The sequence below is a fragment of the Prunus mume genome, linkage group LG2 (assembly GCF_029339155.1).
Source record: "Prunus mume cultivar Tortuosa linkage group LG2, ASM2933915v1, whole genome shotgun sequence".
NCBI classification, from domain to species: Eukaryota; Viridiplantae; Streptophyta; class Magnoliopsida; order Rosales; family Rosaceae; genus Prunus; species Prunus mume.
The window spans coordinates 16,599,703-16,613,136 of NC_142699.1; the positions used below are offsets into that span (position 1 = coordinate 16,599,703).

General features: G+C 37.1%; 3 protein-coding genes across 4 annotated transcripts; 1 reads left to right on the forward strand and 2 right to left on the reverse strand.

Annotated features, from left to right (window-relative positions):
- Nucleotides 1-781: 781 nt before the first annotated feature.
- On the forward strand, nucleotides 782-3,010 carry LOC103320981 (purple acid phosphatase 8-like). Of its 2 annotated transcripts, none has more exons than XM_089046272.1 (7): nucleotides 782-1,061; nucleotides 1,539-1,638; nucleotides 1,794-1,901; nucleotides 1,991-2,118; nucleotides 2,229-2,357; nucleotides 2,496-2,563; nucleotides 2,633-3,010. In XM_089046272.1, exons 1-7 carry the CDS (start codon nucleotides 855-857, stop codon nucleotides 2,883-2,885), a joined length of 993 nt encoding a protein of 330 aa, XP_088902398.1. In that variant the 5' UTR covers nucleotides 782-854; the 3' UTR covers nucleotides 2,886-3,010. The 2 variants fall into 2 exon arrangements, with proteins under 2 accessions (XP_088902398.1, XP_088902397.1); XM_089046271.1 differs by having other exon boundaries at nucleotides 784-1,061; nucleotides 1,539-1,695.
- LOC103320983 (2-oxoglutarate (2OG) and Fe(II)-dependent oxygenase superfamily protein) lies at nucleotides 2,928-5,933 on the reverse strand. The gene is made up of 7 exons (XM_008222724.2): nucleotides 5,622-5,933; nucleotides 5,399-5,474; nucleotides 4,920-4,992; nucleotides 4,513-4,608; nucleotides 4,233-4,283; nucleotides 3,589-3,954; nucleotides 2,928-3,340 (listed from the first exon to the last, which is right to left on the reverse strand). The coding sequence occupies exons 1-7, from the start codon at nucleotides 5,830-5,832 to the stop codon at nucleotides 3,011-3,013; spliced, it is 1,203 nt and encodes a 400-aa protein (XP_008220946.1). The 5' UTR covers nucleotides 5,833-5,933; the 3' UTR covers nucleotides 2,928-3,010.
- Nucleotides 5,934-6,323: 390 nt separating this feature from the next.
- Nucleotides 6,324-11,416, reverse strand: LOC103320980 (hydroxyproline-rich glycoprotein family protein). Its single transcript, XM_008222721.2, is given in 10 exon segments — nucleotides 6,324-7,305; nucleotides 7,881-8,035; nucleotides 8,123-8,235; nucleotides 8,372-8,491; nucleotides 8,737-8,854; nucleotides 8,948-9,045; nucleotides 9,275-9,397; nucleotides 10,147-10,570; nucleotides 10,572-10,682; nucleotides 10,685-11,416. Coding segments are annotated over 10 exon segments (2,073 nt in total). The 5' UTR covers nucleotides 10,763-11,416; the 3' UTR covers nucleotides 6,324-6,572.
- Between the last annotated feature and the right edge of the window lie 2,018 nt (nucleotides 11,417-13,434).

Consider the following 13,434-nt stretch of genomic DNA (forward strand, 5'->3'; position numbering starts at 1 on the left):
AACTAAAATGTAATAAAATAATAATTTAATTTGACATATCGGGTGGAGTGTAAAGCATCTCCAAGGGATATGTCAAATACCAAACATCAAATTTAAATTTGATGGCTGATGTGGCAATTTGACATCTTACACGGCTTTACACTTCACTTAATATGTCAAATTAAATTATTATTTTATTACATTATAGTGTTGATTTATTTTTAATTAAAAAGAAAAGAAAATAATAAAATAATAAAATATTCATCTAACATCTTGTTTTTGGCATGTCAAAAATAACATCTCAACCTCCACTTTATTCCACATCGTTTTACACATCGGTTGAAATGATATGAGATGTTATTTCTATCATTAAATGTTTATGTAGCACTTTTGACACATCGGTTGGAGATACTTTAAGATGTCAAATTACCACATCAGCCATCAAATTTAAATTTGATGTTTGGTATTTGACATCTCCCTTGGAGATGCTCTTTAGGGATTAATTTCAAACTTAATTGTTTCTTTCTAAATAATTAAGGTGAGTGAGAATGACGTGGAGATAAATTGATAGAGACAAAGGGACGAGGAAAAAAGGTGCAAGTTTTCTGAATGCCACCATATTTGTTTCTTCCAAAAAGAGATTTTATCGCCGCTTTTTGAAAGGGAGAAGAAACAAAAAAGAGAGAAAGGCCAGGTCATTATATGCAATTAATGAGGTTAATAATTCATGCAAATTAAATTCTAGTAGAAATAAAATGAGAGTTTATTTATAAATATTAATGGGGAGCTACTCACTACATCTATATATACAGGCTCACATCACAACGCTATCCACCAGAGTCAATTCTCTCATATTTTCTGCTAAAAACTCAAACATGGCTTCTTTTTCTACTTGTGATTCCAAAACCATATTTTTCTTCTTTGGGTTGAGAGCAGCATGCCTGTCACTTTGTTTGGTTGGTTCTGTAGCTGAGCTTCAACGTTTTGAGCACCCACCAAAAGCAGATGGATCTCTTAGCTTCTTGGTTGTTGGAGATTGGGGAAGACGCGGACTCTACAACCAATCTCAAGTTGCCTTCCAGGTTTCTACATATCATTTTTCTCAGAGTCATGATCTCTGTACTTAATTGACAATTTGTATACGTGTGTATATGTTTGCATGTTTGTGATTATATGAACGATATATATGTTTGCATGTCTAGATTTCTATATTTCATGCTGCCATGGTTAGCAAATTTCACCATCTTTTTTTGGTCTTGATCAATCCGAGTTCAAATTTTCACCATTTTTTTTTTTGGTCGTAATCAATCCAAGTTCAAAATTTCACCATCTGGGACCATATAATTTGATGATGAATGAATGTATTATGTATGGTCCCTATTTACATACAGAATGTTAGCTAGGGCTAGGGAGGGTATATTCTATTATGCTCTCAAGAGCCATTATTAAATATTCCATGCATATTCTAAAAGGGTCCTTGTCTCTGCCACTTTGGTTCTGGTTCTGGTTCTGGTTAGTTGTTTTGAAATTGACTGGTAGCTAGATAATTTGAATTGCAGATGGGTCTAATTGGAGAGAAAGCAGACATAGACTTTGTCATATCTACCGGTGATAATTTCTATGAGGATGGTTTAACAGGCGTTGATGATCCAGCATTCAGTGAGTCATTTTCCAACATCTATACTGCCCCTAGCCTAAATAAGCAATGGTACATTGGTACAATGGTAAAATACACGCACCCCACCACCATGTTAAGTTAATTAACGTCGTGAGCTATTTCGTTGACTGGTAGCATAATTACATGATTAGTGCAGTCTTGGGCAACCATGACTATCGGGGTGATGCTGAGGCACAACTGAGTCCCGTCCTCAGAAAAATTGATAGCAGATGGCTTTGCTTAAGATCATTCATTGTAAATGCGGGTAAGCCAACCCTACTTACTTACTTGTGTAAAATGCAACAAAATGCAAGCTCATCATTAATAAAACTAATTAAAATATTTTGGTGGCAGAAATCGTAGACCTTTTCTTTGTGGACACAACCCCATTTGTGGATGACTACTTTACAAATCCAAAGAACCATACCTATGATTGGAGGGGCGTCACTCCTCGGGAGGATTATCTTTCCGATCTCTTGAAGGTAACGTTACATATTATTCTTATTCTTATTCTTATTATCTTTGCCAATTGCCACTCAATTTATATTACTACTTTTTTTTTTTTTTTCATTGGGGGCATATATATATATAGGATGTGGATTCAGCACTAAAAGATTCGAGTGCAAAATGGAAAATTGTAGTGGGTCACCATACAATTAAAAGTGCAGGACATCATGGTGTCACCAAAGAGCTTGTAAACCAACTTCTCCCAATCCTCAAGGTACGTTCGAATGTTCCTAATAAATAAATAAATTTCAAATATATATATAAAAGAAGAACCAAAACAAAAGATTTCCTTTTGAGTAACTGTAAAATAATATTTTAATTTATTATACGAATTGTTTCCACTTTTCTTCAGGCAAATAATATCGATTTTTATGTGAATGGACATGATCATTGCTTGGAGCACATCTCTGATACTCACAGGTAATTAACAAGTAAAAACAAACTTGGGTTAATGTATGTAAACACCAATTGATTTGGTTGTGAATGCAGTGAAATTAATTTCTTCACGAGTGGAGGTGGCTCCAAGGCATGGAGAGGTGATGTAAAGTGGTGGAGTCCAGAGGAACTCAAGTTGTATTACGACGGCCAAGGTTTCATGTCAATCCAAATGACTAAGGCCTCTGCTGATATAGCGTTCTACGATGTCTTTGGCAATGTTCTGCATAAATGGAGCCTCTCCAAACACCTTCGCTCAGTCACGGACAGAACTTTCTCCTATGCTCAAACTATTCACTCATTCTAATTATTTACTGTAAGCTCATTACCATAAATAATAAATAAGGCATCGTCAAATTATCTTTTACATTAAAATGTTACTCAAATAGTTGGAACATAAATTCTTCCTAGTCATATTGGGCAAAAAATAAACTACTTTTCATCCAATGATACATTAAATATAGATTGTTGTATTCTCCAGTGTGGTAAGCTCATTACCAGTTCTCTATGTAACTTGCGGACATAATCTTCCCACGTAGCGATTGCAATCGTAAAATCAACCCAATTAAAGGAATGTTGTGCACTCTCAACGAATGTCACATTGCTAAATACAGAGTCTACTAGACAAACATCCTTCGCAAATAAAGATTTGAGGCAAACAAATCTCTCCCTCTGCGATTGTGACAAGACTACCACCGTGGTAGTTTCTTCTACTTTGGCAGATTTGAAATCAGGAGATTTCCAACAGTAGAATTGTACAACCTGTGGCATATCATGAGCAAAGCAGGTTTAATAACAGACTTAAGGAAATTATAAGTTTAAGAAGTACTGCACAGAGAAATCTCAAACTATGCTGGTAAGAACGTCTATATTCTCACATCAAGGAATTCAACATTCTCTGTTTATTCGAGATTTCACAATTGCTTGAGTTTGAAAATGTATTTACTGAGCATGCACTCATCTTCTCTTTAACATGAACAGCAAATGAGAGTGGGCATTCGGTTGAATACCTGAAGTGCATGCAAGATGTTGATGAACTCATGCTCAAACAACTCATCTCCCCTTGTTAATTGCAGTGGCTCCATCAGTAACTCAGAGATATTCGAACAGTAGCTCTTGTCTTGATGGAAAAGTAGATCGTATCCAAGAACATGCAGTCTTGCCCAGCATATATCAAAACCCAACTGCTGATCAGAAGAAGCTTGGTCTGGTGAAAACCAGTACATATTACTGGATGCTGGCAACGGCAGGCATAATTCAGGAGCATTATCATGCAAAAAATTCTGTGACAGAAGGGTTATAAGTTTAGCATCCTCATCATAGGTAGCATCACGACTAAACCATAATGCCAGTGTGAGTCTTTCCCCATCAGTAATCTGTCAAATTATATTTAAGCATCAGAAAACAATGCAATTTAGATACAGTAATATCAGACAGCAACTCTGCATCTAAAGACCCAAAAAGAAGACAAAAGAGAACGATTAACATCCCCAGTTTTCACCAAACAGGATGGAAGACCATGAGATTTAGTTGTACCAGTAGCATAAACAAAACAAGGCACAACCAAAATGATAACTTAAATCTTTCACTTTATTTATAATGGGAGAATTGATCTGTTACGCCACTATAAACAGACACACACAGTTGAATGTACCTCATCAACAGAATGAATGTTGCGGCTGTCAGCTGTGTATATCACAACATCCTGACAAAGACAATATTTTGATGAGTAAGGCAATCAATCACATGTTGAAATAGACTGGACAATAAGGCAATTAATACACCTCTATCACATTGTTATTTTCTCATTATATATATTCCTAATCTTACGACTTTAAGACTCTTCTTGTTTAAGAGACTCACATTTTCAATTCCCATGCATGTACTGTTTAAAGAAACTGGAAAACCTCCTTATATAAGCTTCAGTCACTTACCCCACCTGAAGGAACAATAGTTGCTGGATCCCCATCCTGGAAGTGAAAAAGTCCACCTTTGAAATCATTCCCGTAACTATTCAAATAACAGACTGCCTTTTACAAAAGGAATTAGGAAAACCATCAGCAGAAAGACTATACAAGACATTAAAAATAAATGCGACAGTAACAAAAGCGTTGCATGTGGACAGGGGGAGATTAAAGCCATGGTATTTGCAACTGCCAAATTGAAAAAAGATAAAAATAAACCATTCAAAAGATAGCTCGACATCAATAATTAAAAGACGAGAATCACAACCAACTTCCAATTAAAATAGGTAAATGAAAGTTATCATCAGAGGGCACTTGACCAAGGAAAGACTATATATCCCTTTAACATTAATATCTTCAGCAAGTCGCATACACACCGCAAAGTCACGCTGCTTAAGATAGGGCCTGTTGTCATCACTATGCCACCCAATGCTCGATCCTCTACTCCAGCTGAAGGACGATGAATAGTCTTATCAGATAAAGAGAGTTGAAAAGATAAATGAGAAAGCATCCATAGACACTCTAGAGAATCAAGTAGCAAAATGCAATGTTGGAAACATAATGGAGTTCCAAAGACATCTACATAAAAATTCAGGAAGTATACTCACTCTCTTCCCGATTATAGAGCAATGTTATATTTATATTGCATAGTTATTCTAACAAATTGAGTTAGAAATACATTTATTACCAAAGGGTTATGAGGAAAATAATCTGTTCCATGCTTCAACAGAAACAGGCTGGGCAGTTTTTCCTCAAAATTAATTTGTTCCATTATTAATATTAACTATCTGAGGACATTCTTATCTTTTCTTTGAAGATCTAAGAAGGAAGAATAAGAGTTAAGAGAGGTGCCTACCTGATCAAACCGGTGAATTCAACAAAGAGTTCATATTGGCACCCAAAGAATTCCTCTACCTTCTCCTTCAACCTCTCTGCCAGTTATTCAGTCACATATGATATAACATACCCAAATTCAAAACTATAACCAAAAGGAAAGAAAGAAAAATGAAAAAAAAAAAAAGGGCAGCTAGGTAGTAAACCAGCTAACAGTGGTGAGGGTTTGTTTCAGTTATAAATACCTCTGATGGGGACGAAGGGCATGATGAGGTGGGCAGAATTGGTGGCTATGAGATGCGAAAGAGTGGTTGAGAACACATGGGGTCTGTACCCAACCGTACAATTGCTCTTGTGGATAAACTCCAGTTCCTTGCATTCTTGGAAGGAAAGGAAGTTGTGGAGGATGAGGCGACGACCATGTTCTTCTGCTTCTTCTGGGTCTCCCATTTTCATCTTCTGTATTGCACTGACCCGACCCGTGGGTTGGGACTTTGTATTAGACAGAAATTAATCAAAAGGAAAGGGGTAAATATAATACAAATTTATAAATAAACCCCCAGGTAAATATAATACAAATTTATAAATAAACCCCCATTTTTATGCTGTGCTGAGTTCACCAGTGCTATGAGACTCGTGATTGTTATTTTCACTAACTTTATTTTATGGGTTGCAATTTGCAAACTGTTTTTTGGGTCCAAAGATGAAGTTCATGATTAACATTTGCAATTTGCAAACTTCGAAAGGAGTGGTTGGCATTAGTTAATTTTCAACTAAAATTAGATTAAAGTTTTCTACTTCCAAAACCTTTGTACTTCATCTTCCATGACATTTTTTTAGCTAATCCATAATCGGGTTAGGAGGAAACAAATTTGTTGCACTGCATGGATTACATATCTCAAGCAATCAAATTAGATCCACACACGCATCAAAATTTCCGAACTAGATTGGAAAAAGAGCCAAATATAGATTAAAAGTGCTTTTCACCTACTTTAAGCGTTCATATAATAAGGGGGAAAAAAGAAGAGGACAAGGGATCTCAATTCTCAGAGAGAACTGAAAAAGTTCTTCCGCCTGTTCCTCTTGCTAGTATGATTTTTGGTTTCACTCTTGCCGCTCTTTACATTTGTTTCCAACTCATTGCAGTTTGCAGCCTACCCTGTTTCTTCTTAAGAACCTCTCTCTCTTTCACTCTCCTAAACTGCTCCAGCCTGATTGCTTGCTGCCGTCTTGTCAGAGGTCTGCTGTTCTTCTTCCTTAATGGCTGTTCTTCCGCTGCCAGTCCCCTCTGTACTTCCATTGCAGTCTTGCCTGTGAGCTTTCCCATCCGATTTTCCTTTCGGAGAAGCACTTGTACTGTGGTTGGATTTTCCAGACCCATTGTCCTTATCTCTCGGGGAAGGAGTCTCAACAGTAGGGCTCATTTCAGTTGCAGTACCAGGCAACTGTTGAGGAGCTGATGAATTACCCGAACCTGGGGGGGGAAGGAAAACTCCGGTGCCAGGAAGAGGGATGCGAGGCGGAGGATGCCTGGGAGCTGCTGGCCATCCAGCCGAACCAGGTGGGATGGGAACTGCTGCAGCAAAAGGTATGGCTGGTCCTACCGGGGCAGGCACAAACAATGGCTGGATGCCATTTTGAGGTGGAAGTTGAGAACGTATTGGTGGGGCTGGTAATACACCAGTAGTTGGAACTGCTGCATAGTGCTTGGGACCAGTAGGATGGCGAATGTGATTCGGAGATCTACTGGGTGGTGGACCCCAGTAAGATGACTGGGCTGGAGCAGGTGCAGGAAAACGTTGACCATCGCTTGTCGTGGATTTTTTTGGTTGTGACTTTGTAAAAGTAACAAGTATCCGTTGCTTGCGAATGGAAGGTATTGCATGTTTTGCAAAGTCTGCGGATTTCCCTTGCATCAACAGGATGGATCTGCAGGGTCATGGTGAAACACCTTATGTCAGGAATATGGCACAAATAAATTACAGTTGAATCTCAAATGAAACTAAGCAGCCTGGAAGAGTAGCAAATGTCATTTGTCTTCAAGAAACCTGCAAGCACCAATAAAGTCAGCTGTTGTAGCTTCCTACTTAAGAAGCACAGCAATGACCATGGTTTCTTCCTGAACTAATGGATGCACCAATTAGAGCTCACCAGACATCGTTAGATAACAGAGATGATGAAATAACGATGTTTTATCTGAATTATGCAACTCATATTCTTGCAGCATCCAAAAGCAAGGAAAAATGTGTTATAGTTAGTATGACTAATGTAATGATTTCTAGTGGATGTCTTCTGGAATACAAGGGTTAAAAGGTCATCTTAGTGCAACTTTTTCTCTAGTAAGTAACCCTAACTTGATTCCAATCTTTTTAAAAACAATAGTATTCACGCTTACTTTATTCTGGAAAGATGACAATAGTTATATATCAGAACTCAAAAGTAGCAACCAAAAAAAAGAAAACTTTTAAAAAATGGTATCAATTGAGAGTAGTCAGAAAGGGTACCCAGGTGTAAGAGAAAGCCTAAGGGAGCCTCTATAATCCCCAGGATGGTCCATTAATAGTACTCTCCCAAAAGTCATGTCACATTCTGTAAGGTAGAGTGCGCAAACAGGCCTTCCAAACCAAGATGGCCATGTGTGAGGTTGTGAATGATCACCCTACAAATAATAATCACAAAAATTACAATATCTTAGAGCACTGTGCATTTATTCAATCCTACAAACAAATTATGCACTGTTAGCAACCTCATTATAGACATCAATGATACAAGAGTCTGGCTTCACAGTCACAACATGCATCCCAACTAAGCGGTCGATAACATCCTGCAGCAAGGAAGGGATGGGTTCTATCTTCCGATCTACATATTTCATTAAAAAGAAAATTCAACAGATGGAGTTTAAGTAAAATGACAGTAGCCATTCCCTACATTGACAAAAGATAAAACAAAATTCCAAAAATCTTTTATCAAATGATCATAGTAAATTGCAACATGCCTTTGGAGGTCCCTGCAGAAATTTCATCTTCAGGTGGAGCATCTGCAATAGGGATGCCCAACTGAATCATTTCTCTTCCATGTCCCTTCATGGGCCTCTTTGAGACCACATATGTCTGACCTGTTTCTCATCACAAAGAGATAAAGATATTATTGGCAACTATTAATTTTAAGAGGAAAAACCCTTTCTCGGATCACAAGTATTGACAACTTGAAGGCTTCCAAAGAAGTTAAAATAATACTCTTCTAAGAATGAAATACAAATTATTTCTAAACCATGCCATCATGGATTTGTAAGAATGAAATTGACACAATTCTATCTTTTGTTTGTTTCAAAACCATGCCATCATGGATTTGTAGACTTGCCTTGCAATTGTCTTCTTTTTCCAGCAGCCCTCAAATCATTTACCAAAGAAAGAAGTTTCGAGACTTCTGTGTCGCCAAGAAAATCTTCATACAATTTCAGTCCATCAACGGCATTAACCTAAAAAAAAAAAAGTTAAAATTTTCCACGTCAAAATCTACTGATTCTGAACAAACTAGAAGTAAAAAAGATAGTATCAAATGGAGTAACTACCGTCTTTCCATCAGATGTCTCGTTGCCAATAAAAGTCTTTGGAACAATGGAAAGGTTCTGCTTCTGATTCTGAATTTGGATGGAATGTGATTCATTCACTGGAAAAAGATCACAGAATCCCAAGTTTAAATACAATAGTAACAGGAATAGAACAAAACAAAACTGTCATGTCATGATAGGTGGTGTATAGTAGCCAGCAAGAGAGAGAGGGGGAGAGAGAGATTATGGCAACCCATGAATTGGAACGGTCAAGTCCCCTACTAGAAACAATGCATCCCATATTATGGCAACCCATGAATTGGAATTGGAATGGACAAAGTGTATAACCTTTAGAGCTTGGGGTGCAACCATCTACTTCTTCAACTTCCGGTTCTGAATTTTCAGATATGGTACCCTGGGAATTCCCGAAACTCCTCAAGTTGCTATCTTCTTGAGGTTTCGTAAGAGCATCTGTCACAGCAATCATAAATAAGTAACAACAAGGCATTACTTCAAAGCATCCTTCTTCATTTCTACAATTGAGAATTGTTTAAATTTATACAACGCAGATAATACAAGTTTGCATGTGTATGCATATATGAGCTTAACAGGGGAGTAAGAAGTACTGATGTTAATTGGAGGTCATTATACTCAGTTTTGGAGTTTATATCAGAGAATGGAAAAGGAGTCTTACTACTTTATCATTGTGTACGAAAGGAGAAATAAATTCACATGCAATTTGAACAATACACTTCACTTTTGAATAATGGAATATGTAGCAAGCATAATCTCACTTCCCAGTAAAGAAAGCTAACTCTAGGGTGAAATCACAACTGGTGGAGTGTAGGTCCGCTAATGAAGCAGAAAATTACATGACCACGAGACAGACTACTACTATTTACAACTTTTAGGACGGCACATTTGCCCTGGGTGAAGGCGGACTTCATGAGATGGTTTATGGCTTATTTAGTCTTTACATAACATTTTCACCACACTTTCCTTATCAGGTCCCAAGTTATGAATCTATGAACTACTAAAATATAGATTCTTAACCTTTTGCCAATAACAACTCAAGAAAATTCCTAGCATGACATATGCTTCTTTAAAACATTAGGTCTTTTGGTTCAGCTCTAAGGTTTTCTGATTGCATTACAATAAAACCAGCATTTACTACGCAATTATATGGGCACCAAATTATCAATCCTAAACCCAAAAGTTACCTTTTTTCTCTCCAGCGGGCGCTAAACCCTTATCATTTAACTTCCCAACCTCCCCACCAGGCTCAACTTCCTCACCTACTTCGCTCCCCCGCTCAAATTTCTCTGGAGCCACAACCCCCGAAGAATTCCCATCATTACTATGAGACTCTAGGGTAGAATTATGTCCCTCCTTGAAAGCTTCAGCCCTCTGTTGGCCCTTGTTAAACCCCACACCAGATCTCTTGAATTCCTTGGCCCCCGCTTTTACAGGATCATAGTACCTCTGCTGCCTCCTCCAGGCAACGTGTTGCAGTGCATAAATCACCTCGGCGACCGAGAAGTACTGCTGCATATGAAGCACGGGGTTCCAATTGCACCTCCTCTGCTGGATACACCCGATAACCACGTCGTACTCGCCTGGCTCCCCAACTGCACGCAAATGGTGGACAAAGGGAGTCTATAATGGCATTTGCAGCTGCGAATTCTCCGCGCAGCCACGAGATGAATCCATCACGCTCGTCTGGGAACCACTGACGGTGGTGCTGGGGGATCTCGCCCCTCCAACGGCCCCACCGCCACCACCACTAGGGAACTGCATTTTGTCCGATAAAACCACATTTCCCGATGGCATTGTCATGAGAACCCACTATACCAAATTCACCACTACCACATATAAAGCATGCCTCAGTACTCTCAGATCCAATAAATCAAGGAACGTCTATATTCTAAATCCCGCACAATTCAAGCAGATCCCACGAAATCAATGCCCTAATCTAGCAGGAATCAGTTTAAATACCACAAATTTCTTCAATTTTTCCACATTTACGATAATAAAGTTAGCAAATTTCTGAAGAACAATGCAAAACCTGAAATGGGTTTCCTTATTTTGTTCAAACTTCGCACCGATCCCACAAAATTACTGAATTTAGGCGAATTGTGTTAGCTGAGAGGTGAAAAACCGAGCTGGGTCAGTAAGAACTGCAGGGATGAATTAGTCAGATCTAGACATGGGGTTTGTGGGAACAGAAAGTAAGATCAAAAGGGTGTATCAGCGTGTGTATTCATTCGTGTAAGAGAGTTGGGGGGGCTGAGTGAGTCTCAGCCAGTGGCGTAGAGATTGGGGTGGGGTTTCAAAGAGTAAGATCTAGGGTTCGGCAAAATGTAGATTGTGCGCGTGTGAAGTGAGAGCTAAGATGAAGAATGGCTTATTGAGCACGCATTTGGTCTTAAATGGTGGCTGTGAAACCCTGTCTCTCTCTCTCTCTCTCTATCTCTCTAAACTTGAGGGAAGGAGCTGAGTGTGGAAGGGACCAAGAGAGCATATTCTTGAATGTAGGGGTATTTGAGTCATTGTGTTAGGGTTTTTCGAAACTAGTTTTAATTTAATTTTTCAGGAGTCTTCTCCTCCCTCTGGGATTGAGATTGAGTTTATAATTAGCCGGTCTTTCCTGCTTTGTATACAGCTACCTAAACCACACTCCACAATCCACAACAATCCACAATCCACAATCCACTTGGTCTATTTTCTGTTTCGTCACTTTTGCAACAAGTTAACAACTATTTCTTCCTAAACTAATTTTGGCATTTCCTATTTTAGGTACCCCAACTGAACATTCTAGTCTAGTAAATATACACCTTATCTTGTTATTCTCAACTCTGTTTTTGCACTCTGCTTACTACAAATCTAACAATCTCAAATTTTGAATCATCATCACCAAATCATTTCTTATGTTTTTCACAAACCTATATGAAATGTAAGTATCAAAAATTAAATTAAAGCCTTCTTAGCCAAAAAAATAATAATAACAAAAATAAAAAAAAGACCGCTGTAAGTTAATTGGACTTCAAGATATACCACAAATTAAAGCTTTCTTTGCTTGAGTGGCGTACCAAAATGATCAAGAATTCTATAGTGAGAGCTTTATATATGGCCTTTAGGTGAGATCTTATCTCTTAACCGTTGAATCAAACTTGATCAAACTAACAAAATAACACTAGATAGATTTGTTTGGATCTTCACCAAATTTACCCGATTCCCTTGGGCGGCTGGCTAAATTGGCCTAGTAAAAGCAGCCCTACTCTTTCTTTTGACCCAGCCCAGCTGTGTTTTTTTTCATACAAAACATTATTACTTTTTATTTACTTTTGTTACTTTTAGAATGCTTATTTCAAAGTTGCAGTAAAATGCTTTACCAAAGAAAAAAAACCAGTAAAATGTCAACACAGAAGAAATTACATGACATTAATGGTTGTCAATTTGTCATCATCTTCTAACAATAATAGTTTGGTTCGATTCAAATAGTAAATATGTAATGCTTGACTAAAAGCGTCCTTGCACTTGCAACATCAGCGATGTCATTTTCATTTGGGTGTCTACATGTATTTATGATGTATGCAGCAACACACATGGCATCCAGAAGGACATTGGACACGTGAAAAATATCTATATTATGCAAATCGTGCTCTAAAAAATGAATAATATAGTTATGACCCATTTGCTAACCTTTTCTGATAATATTTTTAAAGAATGAAAATGATAAAATAAATTTATATTTTCAGGATTCAATAATGCGTCTGGTAGATTAATTAAAAAACAAATTTTAAAAACAAAAACAATGAAAATGTGTCTCGTAGTTTAAAAAAATAATAATAATAATAATATTTTAAATCTATTAAAAAAAACCTAAAATTATCTTTAAAAAAAACCCATCCGACCAAGCCCAGCCCCCCACATCCCCATCTCTCTCTCTCTCTCTCTCTAACTTTTTCTTTTGGACATTCTCTTCTTCTCATGACAAGTGTTATTTTCCTTACACTTAAAACAATATCATTAATGCATCACACAAGTTAGTTTTTACTTTCCAAGTTTATCCTTATTAAATGTATTAGCTTTTATATTTCCTTCAATTTCTTCAAATTTTGTTACAACTTCCTTAGCAGTTAAAAATTAAATAAGAAAAAATGTCTTCTTTTTTTTTGTTGAAAAAAAATGATGTTTGTTTCATGACATTGTTATCATGAAAGTGATATCATCATTATTTTGTGTTTAACAAAACATACGTTATCCTTGGAAAAATAAATAAATAAACTTCAATTTTATTTTCTTATTTAATTTTTTAACAAGGTATTGAGAAAGTTGTAAGAAAAAATTAGCTTGTTATTAAAAAGAGGTAATATATTCAATAAGGGTAAACTTGGAAAATAAAAATTAATATGTGTGATACATTAATGACATTATTTTAAGTGTAAGAAAAGTAACACTTGTCATGAGAAGAAGGAAGAAGGTCTAAAAGAGAAGGTTAGAGAGAA

Excerpts from the sequence above, each read along its gene's own strand:
- LOC103320981 (XM_089046271.1), top strand. The coding sequence starts at position 855 with ATGGCTTCTTTTTCTACTTGTGATTCCAAAACCATATTTTTCTTCTTT. Across the intron at positions 2,119-2,228 it reads ATCTTTCCGATCTCTTGAAG|GATGTGGATTCAGCACTAAA; the intron begins GTAACGTTACAT and ends ATATATATATAG. Across the intron at positions 2,358-2,495 it reads AACTTCTCCCAATCCTCAAG|GCAAATAATATCGATTTTTA; the intron begins GTACGTTCGAAT and ends ACTTTTCTTCAG.
- LOC103320983 (XM_008222724.2), bottom strand. The coding sequence starts at position 5,832 with ATGAAAATGGGAGACCCAGAAGAAGCAGAAGAACATGGTCGTCGCCTC. Across the intron at positions 4,609-4,919 it reads TTAAGCAGCGTGACTTTGCG|GCAGTCTGTTATTTGAATAG; the intron begins GTGTGTATGCGA and ends CTTTTGTAAAAG. Across the intron at positions 3,341-3,588 it reads ACATCTTGCATGCACTTCAG|GTTGTACAATTCTACTGTTG; the intron begins GTATTCAACCGA and ends GATATGCCACAG.